Source organism: Leishmania donovani, chromosome 9 (genome assembly GCF_000227135.1).
Source record: "Leishmania donovani BPK282A1 complete genome, chromosome 9".
NCBI lineage: Eukaryota > Euglenozoa > Kinetoplastea > Trypanosomatida > Trypanosomatidae > Leishmania > Leishmania donovani.
In genome coordinates this window covers 476,468-496,381 of record NC_018236.1, presented here as the reverse complement: position 1 = coordinate 496,381, position 19,914 = coordinate 476,468, and the positions used below count along the sequence as shown (strand labels likewise).

Below are 19,914 nucleotides of genomic sequence, written 5' to 3'. Positions count from 1 at the left end.
ACAGCCACCAGCGAGTGAGCCGGTGCTACTTGAGGCGTCGACAGACTCCGTCGAGATCGTGGACGCGCCAGGCGCGAGCCGCTCGCGAGCGGCTTGCTTGACATACCGCTGCAAGGCTCACCTCGTGAGCGAGCTCACGGCGCGGGCAGGGGCCGCGCAGGCGCGGGATGACCTCCGCAGCGCGCAGTGAGAGCACCCCGCACGCAAAGATCGTGCGGTGGCCGCACCTGTGCGTCGCGCACACCCTGGGCGATGGTGGAGGGCAGGGCGGAAGAAGGAGGCGGAACGGGTGGCACAGCCGGTGCGCGCATGTGGAGCGTTGGGGCGTTGTATTACAGACGACCGATGATGCAAGAAGACACGAGCAGGAAAATATTGTGTGATCACACAGCGAGCGCACAGACGCTAATGTCGGGTGCGCGCACTTCGTGCTCATCAGGAAGTGGCGCATCCAAGAGCGTTGGCCCACACGTGGGCATGAGTCCTGAATCCTTTGAAACAGAAGGCAAGATGCACAGAGGCCGTGTACGTGGTAGTGTAGTGGTGGTGGAGAGGGGCGGCGGCAGCGGGGGAAGACATAGGATCTGGCAGATTGGCCGGTCTACGGAGGCGGGCTTGACCTGCATGTTCGTTTCTGGGCTCTGTATGGGTATGTGTGTTTGGAGTCCAGCATCGCACGTATGGCCGCGCGTCTCCGTCTCTCGCCTGTCGTCTCGCCTGCCTCCGCGACGCATGTGTGAAGGTGTGAGCGCCTTCCGTCATGTCTCACATATCGCGCGACATCAGCCTTATGTTTGCATCCTCTCCCCTCCTCCTTCCTCCTCTCCCCGTGTGTCGGGCGGGCACCCGTGAAAGGCAACGGTCGGACCCTCCCCCCTCCTCCCCCCCCCACACACACGCACACGCGCGTTCAACTACGTGGGCTTTCTCTTCCTCCTCACGTTTCCTTCGAAGCCTATGGAGTCACGCATCCACATGCCCGCTGCGCCGCATCGCCAGAGCAGCGCTCCTCCATCTTCATTTCTGCCACCCGAGCCGCTGTGTGTAGCGGACATTCTGTCGGAGCTGCTTCCTTTCCTCCTCGCGGCGCCGCAGCCACGTGACGGATGCTCACCAAGCAGCTCTGCTCAGGAACCTGCTGAGGATCCGGTCCTCCCCATCCCACCAACCGTTGCCAGTGAGCATCGTGTGCAGGTGTCGATCCGTGGTCAGCGCTACGAGACGGCGATGGAGGTGGCCCTCACGTACTCCCTCTTCTTCTTTGTGTTCTTTCACTGGCCCTTCAGTGAGGAGGACGAAGGCAGTGATGCAGCAGGGTGCACGAATGACGTCGCCGACGTGAAGCGGGCGCCGCGAAGTGTCGGCGACGCCGTTATGGCCGCCGCCGCTGCGCGAGACTTGCCGAAAGAGACCCAACTGCTGCGCCACTACACCCGCGTTGTGGAACCCGTGCTTCGCGTCTTCCTTGACCACTGGGCCGCACCGCTGGACGCCGCAGCAGCGGCACAAACAGAGGGAGAAAGCGCTGCCAGTGCAGAGACGGAGGAGGCGGGTGATGCGGCGCGGCTGCCGCTTCTTCCGCCGCTGCCGCATCCCGTCCGCATCGCCTACGACGCCTCCACGCGTGTGTGGAAGTTTGAGTTTGCCGCGCGGCTCACGGCAGAGGCAGCGGCGGAGGCGCGCTCTGGGCGTCAGTGTGGTGATAGCGGCGCAGCCGTGTCACTGGCCGCCGCCGATGGGTGCGCCGCCGTAGCGACCGACGAGCTCAACAACAGTCCCTTTCTCCTGCTCCAGAGCAAGTACATGGGACTGCTGCTGGTGTTCCTGCGCCGGTGTGCCAAGGTACGCGCGGAGAGGCGGGCCGCAGGTGAAGGTGCTGCGGCCTGCACCGTGGCACCGTACCCCTCCCTGCCCATCCGCTGGGCGGAGATGAACTACGACGAACAGCTATCTGTTGTCCAGCTTATTCGGCGCTTCGGCGTGGTATCGCTGGCGCGCACGTACACGCATCCGACGGCACCCGTGACCACGTCGCTGTACATTGGTGCGGAGGCGGCGGCGGCGACGGCCCGGGCAAAGGCGGAGGGGGAAGCCTGCTCGCTGCGCGCGCGCGCCTCAGAGTCCATCAGCAAGCAGCAACAGGAAATACAGCAGGCGGCGAGCGTCGCTGTGGACACCGCCGAAGTGGTCAAGAAGCAGTGCATCGACGAGGATGACTTTGGACTCGTGCTATCCGCAAAGGGATGCGCGCGATGTGGCATGGCTGAGCATTCCACGGAGGAGTGCCACTTCTAAGCGAAAAGCGGATCACGACACACACACACACACACATGTGAGGAGAGGCGAATACATAGGATGGGACGCAGGAGCTGGTGGTGATGATGGCAGTCGCATGTCAGCCACATCCGTCGTTCTCTCTGTGCTTTTCATCTCGTCGTCCTGCTGAGCGTGGGGAGCTGCTGAGGCGCACACACAGGGGGAGATGGTGACACTGGTGGAGCCGACCTCTCCTTCGCGATGGCGCTCGCGCGGCAAGCGGCCAAGGCGCCATGAATCGACTCCCAAAGGCCCCCCTCCCCTTACCGGGACGATGGTACTTGGCACCGTGCTTTCTCTTGCCTCACCGGCGGTACGCTCCCCCTCCCTCAATTCACCTCTTCTCTCCCTCTCCTCTCTGTGTTTTCTCCGTCACCGACCGCTACGGGTGCCATCACACACGCTCAATCGGGGGCAAGAAGCACCGGCTGTCTGTATCCGTCTCGTATTCTCTGTGCTTCGGTGGTACTTGTTGCTCGCCTGCCTTCCGGAAGAGCGCCCGGACAGCCCTCGTCCTTTCCCTCTCTTTGGGACGGCAGGGGGCACCATCACGCTCCCCGCCCCTCCCATACACGCACAACCCGCTCAGAGCGCGTCGCTACATAGAGAAGAGCCGCCCCGACCCCCCTCCTCCTCCTCCTCCTTCTCTCCCTTCGGCAAGAGCATCGCTGAAGAGGTTGCAGCGGAGGCAACGGGTGTGAAGAGGCGAGGGACGAGATATCTTGGTGGCGCCATCTCTCCCGCCTGCCATCCGCCTCTCTTCCACGCAGCGTTGCGTCCTCACCCACCGATCACGGCTCCCCGGTCTCGTATTCCTTCGCCGCCGCCGCTGCCGCCGCCTCCGTTTGGACGGCGCACACGGGGTTGTTGCTTCATTGCTCTCTGGCGTGTCGACGGGCCTTTGCGTTGATGCCCCCCAGGACGAAGCGCAGTGCTGCGGCGGCAAGGTCAAGTGTCGGTGCGCCGGCTGAACCTCTCCTGGGAACGCCCACGCATGCGACTGCCGCTGCAGCCGCTGCCGCATTCCCAGTTCTGCCCCCAAAGCCTCCTATTCCTGTGTGTGAGGTAGTAGCGGCAAGCACGGCATCGGCAGCAGCGCACGATGTGCGTGTCTTCTACCGCACCGGACGCTTTACGTCCGCACCGCCGCGCACCCTCATGGATCTTCTGCGCCTCTATGTTGAGTTCTTCCTGCTCTGCGTCCAGCCAACGGTGCCGTGCCGCACCCGCGCGGCAGCAGCAGTGGCGGATGCGGGCTGCAACGGCAGCTACCCGGCAGCTGCGGCCGCGAAACCGGCGGCGGCTGATGTGGCAGCGCAACTGACGACGCTGACCTTCATCAGCGTCCCCCACTGCGTGCGCTCCTTCTTGGAGGGCGTGGCCTTGCTACGCAAGGACGGCGAGGCGGCGCCTGCGGCAGCTGGCAAGGCGGCGGGGCGCAAGCGGCATCGCGGCAGTATCGAGCGCAACGGGACAAAGTCGGTGGCTGCCGACGACCCCGTCTTCGAGGATGGCGAGGACAGTGACTTGCCCTACCAGCCGAGCGTCATGCTTCAGCGGCTGCGTGAGTACGGCGAGGTGCAGGTGCCTGGCTTTGAGTCCGACTCCGCTTACCTTGCCGCAAAGGACGTGCTAGTGTACCTCAAACACTACGCATACCTCGTCTCTGGCATGGCCCTGAGCGCTGCAGTCCTCCGCAACATCGAGCTTGTAGGCCTCGACTTCCGTCAACAGTGCGTGCCGTGCATGGCCGCCGTCACCGAGCTTGTCGGCCACCTCATCGATGCGCAGCTTCACAAGATGCAGCGGCTACCACGCGTGGTGCGGCTCAGCGAGCGATTGCGTCTATCCGCGAAGGCTGCCCGCACGCTCGAATACCTGCTGGTGTGCCACTGCGGCCGCTACGCGGCCGGCAACATCGCCGAGCCGCTGCGGCCGGCGAACATTGCCTACCACAACGACCTTACCCCACAGGAGCTGCTGTCCATTCTCTCTGAGAGTGGTGTGCTGTGGAAGCAAGGGCTCATCTTTTCCGACATCAAGATGCGCACAACCTTCATGGAGTGCAAGTACGCTCTGCCCATAGAGACGATCGCGGCCCTGAGTGGTGATCAGCTGTCGGAGGAGCAGCTCATTAAGCTGGAGCGCACCGCGCTGCTGGAGGTGCTCAACGAAGAACGGAACGCCAAGACGACGAGCACGGCGGCTGCCATGCCGGCTCCGCGAGCAGAGGAGCACGTCGGTGGCAGTCGCTCTGTATCACCATCACCAAAGCGTGGCGATGAGGAGGGCGATGTGGAGGATGAGGAGGACGACGACGCCACCGCCGACAGCGCCATCGCGCTGACCGAGGAGGCGCTCGACAGTGTGCTGGAGGACATCGACCCGGCTGTGCTGGCTTCGAAAGACCAGGACGCGATTTACGAAGCCGTCTCGCACCGTCTCGGCAATGCCCTCGCCGGCAGAACTGCCACGCAAGTCGGCGGTCGTGCCGTGGCAGCAGTACCAGTCGCAAAGAACTCCGCCGCGACAGAGACAGAGGAGGCGGTAAAGGGCGGCAAAAGTAGTAGAGAAGAGTCGGCGATGGTGGCACCGGCTACAGCTCCGCCGACGGCACCGCCATCGCGCACGACGGATACCGCACCACGGCCGGAGGACGGCAGGGAGGCGACGACAGCGACGTCTGCGCCGCGCAAGGCACGACTGGTTCTTGCCGACATCAACCCGCTCGCCCAGCGTTATCGCTGCACCGGTACTGGCGCGGGTGCAGCGGCGGCGTCCTCCTCGCCATCTGCCACGCCGCACACGGACTCGTCCATGCGGGGGGTGCCCTACGAGTCCGACATCGAGTACATGGACGCGGCCTTTCGCATCCTCGCGAACATGATTCGCATCCGCTACGCGGAGGGCGACATGAAGGACGAGGAGGACTCCTACACCCCCAAGTCTAAGGTGGAGGCGTCGATACGGGAGTTGAAGGGCAAAGTTCGCGTCGCGGCGGCGGTGCACGAGTCACGGCTGCAAGCCACTCTCGCTGCCCGCGTCTTCACCCCGCGCATCGAGCAGCTCGCGCAGCGGCTGCAGCTGACGGAGATGGAGAAGCAGATTATGTTGTTCATGGTTGGCAACGTCATTTCGCACGACATGCTGGTGGCGGTGAACGGCCGCTACGTTATGCGGGACGGGCAGCGACTCATCACGGTGGGGTACATGCTCTTCGTCCTGTGCGAGTCGCTGGAGGAGCGCGTGGTGGCGCGTCGTGCCTTCTACCAGTCCTCTCCGCTCGTGTCCAACGGTGTCCTGTCCCTCACACTCGACGCTGTCGGCCGCTCCTGCTTCAACACGGACCTCATGGACTATCTCGTCGACATTGATCGGAAGATTGTTGACGATGTCATGGGCATCCCAGCTGAGACGGCGGAAATGGTGCCCGGGTCGCAGTTGTACTTCCCCGAGGTGGAGCTGGCTAACGTGGTACTGCCCACCTCCACGATGGACCGCGTCCTGTCCACCATTGAGCACTACAGCCTCTTCGAACAGTGCAAGAAGAGCAGCGGCTTCGGCGACGGCCTCGGCACTAGCAAAGGAGGCCTCGTCATGCTCTTCCACGGCCCGAGTGGCACCGGCAAGACGATGCTCGCCAACGCCGTCGCGCACCACCTCAAGAAGAAGATACTCCTCGTCAGCGTGTCGCAGTTTCGCTCCTCGACGAAGGCCGAGGCCGACGCGCTCCGCTTTCTCTTCCGCGAGGCGAAGCTGAGCGACGCCATCTTGTTCTTCGACGAGTGCGAAGCGCTCTTCGAGGACCGCACGAGCAACGGCACCGTGACGGCGCTGCTGTCCGAGTTTGAGCGGTACGACGGCCTCATCATCCTCGCCACCAATCGCGCGCAGAACTTCGACGAGGCCATGAACCGGCGCATCTCGCTCATGATGGAGTTCCGTCCGCCGGACCATCAGCTGCGGCTGCGCATTTGGAGGTCACACATCCCAAAGCAGCTGCCCATGAACGAGGACGTGTGCTTGGAGAAGCTAGCGCTGAACTACGAGCTCTCCGGCGGCCTGATCCGCAACGCCGTCCTCGCCGCCTTGAGCAGAGCGGTGGCCCGCGAGAAGTCCTCTACACCGAAGCTGACAATGAGCGACCTCGACGAAGGGGCTCGGCTGCAGCTGCGCGGCTTCTTTCTCGCCGCGGAGCTGCCGGAGGGGATGAGCGAGTTCTACCTGACCCCGAAGCGCACGCTTGCCGAGCTGGTGGTGGAGCCGGATCTCGCCAAGAAGCTGGAGGGGATCGCCAGCAGTGCCAAGAGCCGCAGCACCTTGTATACCGAGTGGGGCTTCAGCGAGGACGCCAACGACGACTGCGGGACGCTTTACCTGTTCCAGGGCGTGAGCGGCACGGGTAAGTCGCTGGCCGCGGAGGCCATCGCCTACGAGTGCGGCGCCACCATCCGCCTCTGCAACGTAGCGGAGCTCCTGCTCCGGGAGGAGATGCGGGTGCACGTCGTGTTTGAGGAAGGACGCCGCCTCGGCGCCATCATCGTCTTTGACGAGGCGCAGGTCCTCTTCAACGAGTCCCCAAAGAGCTTACAACTCTCACAGCTCATCCAGTACCACGCACGCCGCTATCCGAGGCCCGTCATCGTCATCGCAACGACGGTGAACCGCGACGGCGGCGGTGGACGCCACCTGTTCTCCACGGCGAGCATCAACTCACGCTCATCGTGCATGCTGTTCCAGGCGGAGCTGACCTTTGCGCTGCCTCGGCGGCTCCTGCGCGAGCAGCTGTGGCGAAAGGCGTTCCCAGAGCGCGTCCCGACGTCCAGCGACGTCGACTACGGTCGCCTCAGCGCCACGAGCATCTCACCCAAGCTGATCCGCACGATAGCCTTCAATGTCTGCTGCACTGCGGCGCTGTTGCCAGTGTCAGAGCGGGTCGTGACGATGGCCATGATCGAGGCAGAGATGGAGAGGACGGTTGCGCGGGAGCGCACCGCCGTCTCGGCGAGCGCGATGTTTGCGTAGATGGGGTGGGGCGAAGCGAGGAGGGGCGACGAGCTCTTGAATACAGCATCTCAGACCCTCCGGTAGCGGGTGACGGGTGGCTGCTGTGTGGGTGTGGTCCTTGCCCGCTGACTCACTCCTCCCGCACCGCGGATAATAAAGACAGAGACGCTTAAGCCGTGAACTCCACTCTCAGAGGCGCGTACACGGAGGGGGGCGACCCATGTGCGCACGAGCGGCGTGAACACGCGGGCTGAGCAAGGCCGCGCCTGTGGTTTGTGCCCACACGCATCTTTTGGTGACTGCAGGCGCGGCCACTTCCCCAGAGCGGCAAGAATGGAAAAGAAAAACGAAGAAGCGCGAGATCAAGTCACGGGCTGAGGAACGGTGACACGACCGCGGCGTCCGCTGCCAAGGAATCGGGCGGATGCGGCGCCCCGGAAAAGCACGTTGGATGCTCAGATCTCGCGCACGTCTATTGTAACTTGACGCGTGGTTATAATGTACTTTCCGTGACGAGTAGGCGGGACAAGGTTTGAGTCCGCGAAGAACACCATGGGGCGTGCGTCTGCAGCACTCATGTGTACATGTGTATGTGCATGTGTGTGTGTGTGGAAGAGGTAGCGACTGTGCCACTCTGTGCGCCCATCCAGCGTCCTACAAAATCGAATGTGCTCCCATGAGAGAGAGAGGGGGGGCTAGGAGTATTGCTAAGCACCATGAAATGCCCACGCTCACATGCACTGTCTCCCTCTCCCCCTGCACTCCGTGCCGCCGTCTGCCTCGCCTCCTTTCCATCTCGTACGCACACGCGCACGCCCGAGCGCCCAAGCGCCACTGCCCATCTCACCTGCGGTCTCTCTGTGCTGTCTCATTAGTAGATCGGGCAGCCTGTCATCACAGTTGTAACGGCAACAAGTACCCTTCCCCTCCCCATTCCGTCTGCCCGACATCATCCTTCCTGTCTCTGCAACGCCGAACAACGGCGAGGAAGCAGACACCCTTCATTGAGCACAGGGAGGTGCGTGCGCGCGGGGCGGGCGGGTCACCTGCTCAGCCGCTCTTCTCCATCCGTGCTTTTGCTTCTGTAGGATCTTAGCCCTGAGAATTCTGCCTTTACGGTTCTTGTCGCGGGCGTGCGCTGCCTGCACGCATACGACGACCACCATTACCACCACCATCGCCCTCCGCCAACATTTTCTTTTCTCTCGTTGTTGCGCCCCTTTCGGCCCGCCGCGCGCAGCATGTCAAGTGCGCCGCAGCACAACGGCGCTGCCTCCGTCATCGTGGCGGAACGCGCCACACGCTTCTTCATGGCGCTGTTTATCATCCTCGGCTACAGCAGAGCTCTTCAACACGCTGATGCTCGTCTTGAGCGACAGGCCTACGTCGCTTATCGCACCCCGCACCTCTGCTCATACCAGATCATGCAGTCCGTCGCGTGCCCGGATGCGAAGCCGATGTGCTGCGTCGCTTCGTCCGCGATCCGCTGCTGCTCGGGCACGACCTCCTGCGGTAACTGCACTGAGGAAATCGTCGGCTACGAAATGCCGAAGAGCAGCGTCATCGTTGGCTGCTTCAGCTTGAGCGTTCTCGTCCTTCTGGGCAGCATTATCATGTCCGGCGTGGGTCGCCACCTCGCATGGGTGCTCGAGCACCGCCGCGTGATTGAGAACTACCGCAAGCGCCTCCTGCTGCGCCGCGCGGAAGCGCGCGAGTTCAAGAAGGAGCTGGCCGAGACGGAAGTGAAGGACATTGACGACACGGTGGGGTGCGTCATTTGCTGTGCCCGTCACATCGACGTGGCGTTGACGCCGTGTGGGCATGTGTGCTGCTGTCATTTCTGCGCGAAGCGTCTACGAGAGTGTCCGGTGTGCCGCAGCGCCCTCCAGCGCTGTTTTGACCTGCCGCTGTACTACGTGAAGCAGCTCCTCAGCGCTGCGGAAGCCGCGGAGGACGACAACGGCGGCGGCGTCAGCGAGTCCGCCTTATCGCCGACAGAGATGGCAACTATCACCTGCGATAGTGCCACGGCCACGAGCGCGCGGGCAGCACGGGAAGAGGACCCGCGCGGAGCGGGCGAGGCGGCTTTCGCACCCGCGACTGCTGAAGATCACTCCGTCGAGTCCGCTATGGCGTCGCTACACAGCAACTGCTGCAGCAGCAGCACTAGAAGCGGCATCGTTGCAGGTATGCACGGCAGCACAGAACGACCAACTCGTAGCACGCTGAGAGTCGTCGGTACTTCGGAGATGGGAATGGTCAACCCTTTTAGAAGCCGCTACTCACGTGTTCCTTACTCCGACGAAGACAACGACGGTGACGGGAGAAATAAGCGGATGGGCAGCGGTACCGCCAGTGCGAGCCCCTTGGTGCGACGTGTGCCAGCAACCGGCGCGGTCACCTCCCCTTCGGAGGCGCGTGCCGCCGCTGTCGAGGAGGCAGACACTGCCACTTCCGGCGTCAACGCGCACCACTCGCATGTGTACATCTCCGTTGAGAGGTGAGATGGCCGCGGCGTCGGGAGCAACACACACGCACAACTCCACGCCGGAACAGGGAGAGGAAGAGGAGGAGGCCAGACAGGCGCGGATGCGAAACGGCGGGGGTCGATGCAACCGCTTCTTCGGTGCGCCATAGGGCATGGGTGCTGGGCTGCTGCGCTCCTCCCCCTCCCTACGCGGTCCTCCGCCACGTGCACGCCCACTTTACAAGTTGTGCTCTGCATTATGACCTCGGCGCGTTCGCCTCGTTCTCTGCGCATGAGCGTCTCGCTATTTTGTTTTCGGTTGGTGTGTGTATGTGTGGCGGCGCTGGCGCGCATGTGTCTCTCGATCACCGGCGATGGCGTCCGATTAGAGGGCCGATGTGCGTTGGTATCATGGGGTATCTCGTCATCGCCGCATCTGCATGGATGTGTGCTAGCCCCCGCGGCCCCCGCCCTGCCTGTCGCCTCGCTCACTTTTCAGCCTTATTCATGTCTCTGCAAGTCAACCGCGAGGCGCCCTCTCGCTGTGGCCCGCGCACACGCAGACACACACCAGCCACATAAGCCTTGGTCTCGAGCTCCTCTTGCAGCTGCGGCCGCAGCCGGTTCCCTCTCTCTCCCCTCATTCGCTTGCTGTTGCTGAGAACTGGGAGATGAAGATGCAGCGCGAGCGCGCGGGGGAAGAGGGGAGGGCGAGAGGAGAAGGTTCACTGAGACATGAAGCCTCGTTATTCTGTGCTTGCATGCGCGCCATGCTCGTATGCTTCGGTAGTTGTGCAAGCACTCGGCAGCAGCAGAGAAGGGATGCCCCACTTTCTCTTGGCTTTGACGTGGTGAAGGGCATTCCACGTCCACCTTGTCGTACCACGACCCCGACACACCCTCCTCTCCTGCTGCGCACTCTCTCTCTCGCCTTGTATTGCCACCGCAGGATCGACGAAGCCAGGCATCATCAGTGCTGTAGCGGCGCGCCGTGAGCCTGACCTCCCACCCTCCGATCAGCTTGCGGCTTCGTTCCTATCTCACAAGCACGCACACGCACACCTCCTCAAAGACCTGCTGCCATAACGCCGGGCAGCGCACGCGCATAAGCACCCACACCTTCAGCATAGATAGGCCAGCACACGCACACACACAGGGAAAGATAGACGCTTTCTCGCGGCATGCGCGACGACGTTGTTGACGTTCCCAGCAGCGCAGCGTCACTGCTCGAAGCCGCAAAGAAGTGGCTCGCATGTACTCCGTGGGAGGCCCCTCAAGGCGCAGCCGGTGAGCCCACCGCAGCAACGGTGCTGTGTGAGCTTGTGGAGCTCAGTCGGCTGCGGCATCTCCTTTACACTGCGACAGCGCGGCGTGCAGAGCAACAACCGGCACCCTACGGAACTGAGAGCCCGTCCGCCTCTCCGAAGGCGGCCGACGACAGTGCAGAAGCATCTAGCAACATTGATGCGCTGCGCCGTGGCCGACAGCAGCACACCTCCTCGCCTTGCCCAACGCCGACCAGTAACGCGCAGATGACCCGCACGGCAGTGCGGCAGCGCTTTAAACAGCTGCTCAAGCGCAGCAGCGCCTCCGTGCAGGCGCTTTACCGTGCCACGCGCAAAACAGACTTGATCCTGTCGTCGAAGACCTCCAAGGCTACAAGCACGGCGCCAGCGGCGCCGACATCCTTTGCGTGCGTTGCGGACATCGACGCTGCCGACGTGTTCTGGGCACTCGTCCTGTACGTGTCGGCTGCTCTCTGCTGGAGACAGCGTCGCTTCCTCGCGGCGCAGCGCCGCGCAGACGCCTGCGTTGAAGACGTGGTGAGCAGCTCCCGAGACACATCAGAGAGCCACCCACTGCGGCCGCACGTATCATCGCAACCGTCGCGGCAGGAGAGCGCGCACTCATCGCTGAGCTCCACCGTCGACTACTTCACCGGTCACACGCCACGCGATACAGCGGCACGTCACGGCGCTGGCGGTGGAGCAGGAGCGGACTTCTCTTCTGCGCTGCGGTCACACTACGCGCTTGGTAAGACTGCGGCCGACAACGCGCCGTTCAGTCGCTGCCGTAGAGTCCTTGAGCGCTTGCTACCGCTGCTGGAAAGTCGCTTGTCTGAGGCGCAGCTGTGGCGCCAGCCGTCGCTTCTCGCGGCTCTTGATGTGCTTGCGCGAGGCTTCGCGATGGCTGAGGGCCGTGTGCATGCTTTATCCTCGCGAAGTGGCATGGGCACGGCTGCGCGGTGTCCGCTGTGCTACGCTGCGGCGCTGGACAACGAGCTTGCGGTGGAAGCGTTCCTGCACCTTCGCTGCTACGCTGCCGCCTATCAAGGCGCAGAGGATGTCGCTGAAGATGCAGGAGCCCAGCACGGGCGGCAGCGAGGAGAGACTCGAAACGGCTTTGATAGAGCTGAGCTGAGCTCGTGTGAAGTCGGATGGGTAGCTGCGTGTCGCATCGCGTTGTGGAACAACTGTCGAGCCTCGCTGATGCGGCTGTGCTGCCCACCCTTGTTCTGCACAGCCACGTGGTGGCCTCATCAAGAGGCATGCGAACGGGCGCGGTGCAGGCGATATGCGCTTCTCGAGGCTCTTTGGATCAGCTGGTGGCGAGCGGAGACATGGCTGGCCTCTGGCCCTTCTTCCCCCGAGATCACAAGCACGAGGGCCGCAATTTCCAGGGACGCGGCGGCGCGCTGGCGCAGCGCACTACTGTTCATGCAAGTTGTACTACCCGCTGCTGAAGCCGCAGCGCGTGAGCCCGGTGCCGAGGACTGTGGTGTCGAGGGTGGTGCGGCAGAGAAACACCCGAACTCGCAGCGCGCCAACCTCCGCGCGCTCCTCGCCCACCTCGTTCAGTTGCCGATCGTGACCGAACTCATGCAGCAAGTGTTGCGGCCCCACCAAGATGAGAAGTGCGAGCGCATCCACACCGCTGGCGCCCGCAACTGCGGCGCCTCCGGCACGGTGTTTCACTGGCTCTCGCAACAAGGAGATGTGCCGTTGCTGACCCTTCTCTGTCATACGCTCGACGGTCGCACCGCAGCGATAACGGCAGGCAAAGCCCCCGTGGGGAGGCCCGCTGCCGCCGCGGAAGCAGCTGCCGGGCACGCCGATCGAGCGTACATCATCCAACTTGGCGCTGCGCATGCGAGGGGCGAAAGCGTCGGTGACTATCGCCGCCACAGAGCAGCTTTACCGGCACCAGAAGCAGCAGCAAGCGGTGCGGTGGCGTCCATTGGTGGGCCGGTGAGCCAACCAGCCCCCACAGACCCGGGTCGTGGCTTGTGCAGCTCAGTCTCCGTCTGGGGCTTACACTTGATGGACACCCTCGGCCAAAATGCCCTTGACGTGGCGTGCAGGCGTCAACATCTGCCGTGTGTGCGCCTCCTGCTGCAGGCGGGGCTCTCACCGAACTCTCTCGCAACCCTCGTCTCTGACAAGTGCGTCGACTCGCTGCCGCTGCCGTTGCTCAGGCTGCTCTACGACCCCTCCTTTCTTGAAGGAGCGGACGGCAGCCGGAGTACGCCGCACATGGGACTGGCGGAGCGGCTGCGGCAGCCGACTTGCCCCGCCGCGGCTGCCTCTCGCACCCTTGCGCAGCTCGCGTTCCGGCTGTGGACAGAGAAAGTGCAGCAGCTGTCGATGGTGCCGCAAGCAGCTGATGGCGAGGGTTTCGTGTTGGACCAGTGGCTCAGTGCCTACACGCGGTGTCAAGCGGCCCAGGATCGTGTCTTGCGGTCAGCGATGGCAGCGCTGGAGTTCGACGCGTACGAGCCCATGGCCCGTCTCGTCGTGTTGTCTGTGCTGACGCGCAAGCTGAACGACTGGTTGGCCACCGCGCCGTCGTCCGTGCGCTTTGGTGCGAGCGATTCGCCGGTCGGCACCAGCGGCAGCGTGCGAGGTGACGCAGCGTCGAGTAGGTCCACCCCCACCGTTTCACAGCCGCAGCCAGCGCCACCCTCCCTTTGGCAGCTGCGGCTGCAGCACACGGTCGCGCTGCGGCTGTACACGCAGCTCACATGCCCACTTGGCCGCGCGCTGCTGCGCCGTGCTGTCGACGCGCGGTGTGCCGTGTGTGACGCCCTTGCAGCACGAGAGGACAGAGCAGCATCTGCGCTCCTCGCTGCCTCTGCCGTTATGTCTGCTCCGTCCACTGCGGAGGCGGCCAGTGTCGGGGACGAGGGTGCCGAGGTTGCGAAGAGGGACGCGGTGGTGTTGTCTCCTGAAGCGTCCGTGCCGCTGCCTCCAGGGGCCTCGTCGCTGGCGCTATCGGAACCCGTCAAGTCGCGCCAGGAATTGCAAGGCCTCTACGAGCGCGTGCTTGCGGACGCACACACGCTCGACGCACGTCTTGTTGCCGAGCACCAGCAGCGCATGTGTGCGATGGTGGCGCGTGGCGGATCGGAGGGGCACTGCCGCCACGGTGGAACGCATCCGCGGCATCTGCGCGCTTCCCTTGTTGCTACTCATGGGGTCGCAACGGTGCTACGCGGACGCCATCATGAGCACCGCACATGTGCGATGCGGCACTCTCACCGAAGCAGCAGCGCCCACGATGACGAGGTGTGCGCCCTCTACGCGCTAGCCGTGATCCCGTCCGCGGAGGCGCTGCAGTCAGCCCGGTGGGAAACCAGCACAAAGCGGTGCAGCGTTGAGCCGCAGCAGCCGCATCACACCACCCCCGGCGTGCGCCGCGTCGTCGAGCCGACCCTGTGGACTTTCACGAGCGCACCACAGCAGATCTGGCTGCGGCTGCCCGATGGCGTCGACCTTGACCGTCTCTTACGCGAAAACGATGGTGGCGGCTTTGGTGTGGTCGCTGACGACGTGCCGCTGACGGCGCCGGTGCAGCGCGGTGACCTCGTCACGTTCCGCTGCAGCAGCGGTGGTGATGGCGCCGGTAGATCGGCTGGCATCTCTGCAAGGGCCGCGCAGCAGCAACAGCAGCAGCAGCAGGGCGCGAGGGCAGAAGAACGCCGCCACAGTCCGCAGTTTGTTGTCCAGCAAGTCTTCTCGGAGCGGCGCACGCTACCATACCTCGTCTGGAAGAGTGTGACGGCAGAAGACAAGGACCTCCAGCATCAGCCGCCTCCTGCAAGTCTCGTGCTCCCTTACGCTGTGGCAGCAGGCACGCCGGCGTGGACGGTGCCGCACAGGGCAGCGCCTCGGAGCACAAGCGGCGCCACAGACCCACGCCAGGACAGCATAACACTGCACGCCTGCTGTTTGCCGGTGTCGTACGTGGCGCGCATGACGTCCGCCCAGCTACACGACCGCCACCCGCTCGACTGGCTGCTGCAGACACGTCGTGCTGCCAATTCATCTCCGAGCGCCTCGGAATCGGGGTTGGCCGACGTGCTCACGACGCTGCAGTGGAGCGCGACGTGGACTGCGCGGTGGGCACAGACGGTGTGGGCAGGCCACCAACCGTGTTGGCTGGAAGAGAGGATGCGAGCCACCAATGACAGCAGCGATGCTTCTCAAGGTCACGGCGACAGCTCACGCGAGTGCAGAACGCATTCGAGCAGCCGCAGTCCGGATTGCTGCACCGGAGACGGCGGACGTGACGTTGTACACCTCACAGATCCTTTCTACACCTTCGATGACGCCGATGCAGCCGATGGGCGCGACAACTTTGCCGTCGATGGCGGGCGGCGCTCTCTGCGCGTTCTTCGGACATTGACGAGCGGCGACACTGCACCGCACGAGGCGCAGCGACTCTCTGCCGAGGTGGACTGGCCCTCTCGAGCGGAAGGGTGCAGCGCGGTGGTCACCGCCGATGTGGTGCTGGGCAGTGCCACTGTCGTGTGAGCGTGCGGCTCGTGGGCGTCAGGTGGGTGGGGCGGGAGGGGGGGCGACAAGGCGACGGATCGACGCGAGGGAGAGACGAGGCGCTCAAGTACGCGCACGCTCAGGTGTGCACGTACGTGGGTGTGCCCTTTTCCCACTTTCACAAAAAGGCAACGTGGCAACAGGCAGATACGGGCCGGATGTGCCACCCTGAGAGGGCGGCGGGCGAGTCCGAGGTACGCAACGACTAGAAAGCATGGCGCCGGCGATGCAGGGCCGCTATGTCTGCGTGTGTGTGTGTGTGTGTGTGTCTACCTTCTCTCTGTAGCTCTCAGAGCATGTACATCTCTGCGCATGTGGATGGCACTCTCCCCTCCGTCCCATCCCACCCCGTCCCTCTTGGAGTCTTGTGCGTGACGGACTAGCTTCGGTGCACACGGGGCACGTCTGGAGTGCCGTGATGTATGCCTTCGCTGCCTTCTATTCTTCCTCTTCTGTCTCTCCGCCCACCACCACCACAAGGGGCGCACACGCGCTTACATGAAAAGGGTTAAGAGTGTGATTGGTTAGCCACTGCCACAGCTGCGCCATGAGCAGCCGTGAGGCGTCGAGGGCCGCAGCAGAGCCGGCACCCACGCCGTCCTCGGAGCCGCCGCGGCAACGACCGGCCGATGCGGTCGCTGTGCCCGCATCAGTGCAGCGCTTCTATACCCACTTTATGACACTTCTCACCCAACAGGGCCGCTGTGGCCCAGCAACGATAGCAGCGGCAGTATCGACCCCTTCGGCCCCACTGCAGCACCGCAGCACCTCCACTACCGACGGTCAAGACGGCACCGAGGACAACGCACTGCGCCGTCTCACTTGTGCCCAGGAAGACGCGCTCGGCCCGCTGCTCTGGCAGTGGTTGGTCCTCTTCTCTCTAGCTGTGCAGCAGGCGGGAGAAGCACCGCAGGAGCGCGGTCCTGCTCCGTCCGCGATGGCGGTTGCGTCCGCCATGTGCTCGGCGACGCCATCACACGCGCTCGGGCCACACGATGTGGAGCGACTCTTTCGCTCTGGGTTCTCCTCTCTTCTGCCGGTGGCTGGTAGTGGCGGTGGTGCCGGTGGTTTGCGCGGCAGCCGGATGCCCCCCGCGGATCCGCCCGCGCCCTGGCACAGCGTGCCGCTTGCAAAACAAAGTGGTCCCGAGAGGGCTCTCGTGGCTGCGCTCAGCGCCATCAGCTGCAATGGTCCGCTCTTCAGTGCGTGGTGTGCGCTGTGCTACACGTGTGTGGGCGCCTCGCTGCTGGTGAGCACATCTCAGCGCCGTCATGAAGGGGGAGATGCGGCCGCGGGCCTCTCCACGAGCGGCTTCTCCGCATCAGAGGAGGCCATCCGCAGCGCTCTGCGGCGCCTTCGCCACGCCTGGAACTCAGCCGTGGAACTCGCGGACGCGCCACGAAGAAGCGTCGACGCGTGTGCCACGCTGCGGTTATGGGCGACGGTTTACACAACGTGCACGGCGCTTGGCTCGGCCGCCGAGGCAGCGCCGATCACGCATGAGAAGGCCGGTGAAAGCCGTGCGCTACAAGCCCCACCGCTCTCCCTATCTCTCTGGGCGGTGCAGTGGTACCGCGAGTGCACTCGCGTCGCCGCGCACGGCGCAGATGAAGGCTTTCACTCGGAAGAGGCAGGAGTGCCCGTGGAACTTGTGACTCGCGTGATGCGCTACATGTGCCACCGCCTCGAAGCTGAGGTAGTGAGGCGTGCCCGGCGGCATGAACGCACGGGGTCTGCAGCGTCTCTGACGGCTACGGCTGAGCTTGAGGAGGCGCGTGCGAAGACGACGGCGCCTGTGCTCACTGCGCCTCCCTCTGAGGCCAGCGCCCCTGCTCCCATCGTGCCGACGCTCCGTGTTGGGGCCTTGACTGCTCTCGCCCTGCAGTCGGTCATGCACCTCGTCGGCGACGATGCGGATCGCCGCGGCGGGGCGGCAAAGCGCTCTGGCGGCCGCAAAGGCGGGGCGCCGCTGAGGCGCCGACGCCGTGCATGGCAGATGAGCTCCGACGACGACGACGGCAGCGATGTCGACAGCAGTGTGGAAGACCCGGACTATGGCGGTGGGACGGAGGGAAGCTGGAGCGGGCGCACCGACGCGCAGAGCGGCGCTTCGCGCTTCATCTTCAGTCAGCAGGAGCGGTATGAAGTGGCCATCGCCTCTGGGGTGCTTACCACCTACTCCGTGTGCCCTGCCGACGACGATGTGGCGCAGCCCGCTGACCGCCATTACATGCACCGGCTAACCGGCGAGCAGTATCTCCGCAACGGCACGGTGCACTGGTGGACGCTGAGGGATTCGCAGCGGCACCGGCAGCTGATGGCAGAAGCCCGGAACACGTCATAGGGATTCGCTGCTCAGTGATGCCGCGGCTTTCGGAAGAAGAGGTGCGGGGTGTCTTGCAAACTCACGTACGTAGCCGCAGGCGTGTATAGGCGATGGTGCACGCCATGTTAAACGGTCGTCGCAGCGAAGGGAGGGGGTGAAAGGGGGACGGCCGGCACGCCGCCAATCCGTGGCGCTCCTTCTGTGTGCTTCAGGATCTCCTCGGGATAGTGCCGCGAGAGGCCAGAGGTCGCTTGCACGCTGCTGGGCTTTGCGCAGACTGGCTAGTGGCCGCCGTCGAGAAAAGGCGACATTGCCGTCTCCTGAGGGCCCAGGGGCAGAGCCGCGATGTGTGCGGCCTCGTGATCCAACGACCCACCCCCTCCTTGCCTGCATGGCCTCTGGCGTCTATCCTGTCCTCTGCTTGCACAGCATGGCAGCTGCAACGCACACGCACGCCCCTCTCGCTCCCTGCACTCTCTCCTCCCCTCTTTTTCTGAGGACGACACGCCGGCTCAACAGAACGAGTGTTTTAGGCTCATCGCTTCACCAGTCACCACCCCGACAGAGACCGCCACCGTTGTCAAGCGTGTTGGGTGCACCGAGTCCGGCAGCAGGCGAATTCAGACGCCGTCTTGCACTGCGTGAGAGGTGAAGGGCGGACTAGGCAGCAGAGGCACTAGCCGGCCGAAGATTCTGGCAGCCCTCTCCGCGCCGAGGGGCAGCACCAGTCGCAACAACAACTCTCAAAGAGCTGGGAAGACAGAGCTGCCCGTCGGGTGGTCCGATGATCCGCCGTACAAGAGACGATAATGAGCTGCTCACAGGGGTGGAAGCTTGCCACGCGGGAAGACGACACACCACGGAGCTGCATTTTCTTCTGCTAGAGTGTATGCCGGCGCCGCTGTGTTGCGCGTGCACACAGGCTGGCAGCTTGTTGGCTTGGTTGCCCTGATCATGTGCATACGATGCGCACAACGAGATTGCATCCAGCCGACACACCGTCTTCAGGGCCTTTCCGGTGTAGACTTGGTAAGAGCGATCCTTCGTTATTAGACTCAGGGGGGTCCCCCACACTGCCACGCAGCTGTGCCAGACCGCGGTCCTCGGGCTAGAAGGCGCGGGAGCGCCGACTGTGGGGAGTTCGAGGCGGCAGTGCCACAGAAGGCGTGCATCCAAGGAGAAGTGGATAAGCGGAACGTGTATGAGTGCGATGGATAGCGCGAGCGAGTCGCGAGACGACCCACGGCCAGCAGCAGGAAGCAGCGCACGTGCCTCTTCTCTCCCTCAGCTCCTGCACACCTAGCCAAGGACAGACAAAGGAAAAGGGAAAGCGAGCTTGATGCTGCCCAGCAGGGGACCACGATCATCTTGCACTGGTGCACACACAAGACAGACAGCGGTTCCGCGATGCGCACTCACGCGGCTGCTATTGCCACTGGCAGGCAGATGCTGTTGCCAGCTGTTTCTCAGATATGTTGGCCGCTCCCCTCCATCGCATCTTCCACCGCCTGCGGCGGAGCTCGCTCCAGTGCCGAGTGTACCGCTTCTTCAGCTTGACCTTCCTCTCCTCTTCTCTCTCCGTCACCTTGATGCTCCCATGGCTCATACCGACACTCGCGGCGATTCTCATCGCGACTGAACTCTTATCCACATCTCTTCATCATCTCCCAGCTGCTCATCTACAAAGTACGGGGTACACACACTACCCTGCTCGCGTGCTTGTCTGGAGGGGTTTGTCTGTATGCGTGTGTGCATGGCATCGGTGACCCCCTCTCCCCTTCCCTCGTTGTCATCTTTCAATTGTCTTAGACTTCTCTTCCCCGTCTCTTTGGTGTTGTCGTTGCTGTCCGCCGCCCTCTGCCGCGTCTTTCTTGTTTAGCTGGGGTGCCATCTCTGTCTGTCTGGCCGGCTGGTTGGCTCGCTTTCTGTCTCGCTCGCACTACATCTCTGCATCGCGCACGTTA

General features: G+C 63.8%; 5 protein-coding genes across 5 annotated transcripts; all 5 read left to right on the top strand.

Moving 5' to 3' along the window:
* Nucleotides 1–975: 975 nt before the first annotated feature.
* Nucleotides 976–2,295, top strand: LDBPK_091290 (hypothetical protein, conserved; the record flags this gene model as incomplete). The annotated part of the gene is made up of 1 exon (XM_003858759.1): nucleotides 976–2,295. The coding sequence occupies one exon, from the start codon at nucleotides 976–978 to the stop codon at nucleotides 2,293–2,295; it is 1,320 nt and encodes a 439-aa protein (XP_003858807.1).
* A 1,179-nt stretch (nucleotides 2,296–3,474) lies between these two features.
* On the top strand, nucleotides 3,475–7,341 carry LDBPK_091280 (AAA family ATPase, putative; the record flags this gene model as incomplete). The annotated part of the gene is made up of 1 exon (XM_003858758.1): nucleotides 3,475–7,341. One exon carries the CDS (start codon nucleotides 3,475–3,477, stop codon nucleotides 7,339–7,341), a length of 3,867 nt encoding a protein of 1,288 aa, XP_003858806.1.
* A 1,223-nt stretch (nucleotides 7,342–8,564) lies between these two features.
* Nucleotides 8,565–9,827, top strand: LDBPK_091270 (hypothetical protein, unknown function; the record flags this gene model as incomplete). The annotated part of the gene is made up of 1 exon (XM_003858757.1): nucleotides 8,565–9,827. One exon carries the CDS (start codon nucleotides 8,565–8,567, stop codon nucleotides 9,825–9,827), a length of 1,263 nt encoding a protein of 420 aa, XP_003858805.1.
* A 1,144-nt stretch (nucleotides 9,828–10,971) lies between these two features.
* LDBPK_091260 (hypothetical protein, conserved) lies at nucleotides 10,972–15,603 on the top strand (the record flags this gene model as incomplete). The annotated part of the gene is made up of 1 exon (XM_003858756.1): nucleotides 10,972–15,603. One exon carries the CDS (start codon nucleotides 10,972–10,974, stop codon nucleotides 15,601–15,603), a length of 4,632 nt encoding a protein of 1,543 aa, XP_003858804.1.
* A 568-nt stretch (nucleotides 15,604–16,171) lies between these two features.
* Nucleotides 16,172–17,968, top strand: LDBPK_091250 (hypothetical protein, conserved; the record flags this gene model as incomplete). Its single annotated transcript, XM_003858755.1, has 1 exon — nucleotides 16,172–17,968. One exon carries the CDS (start codon nucleotides 16,172–16,174, stop codon nucleotides 17,966–17,968), a length of 1,797 nt encoding a protein of 598 aa, XP_003858803.1.
* Between the last annotated feature and the right edge of the window lie 1,946 nt (nucleotides 17,969–19,914).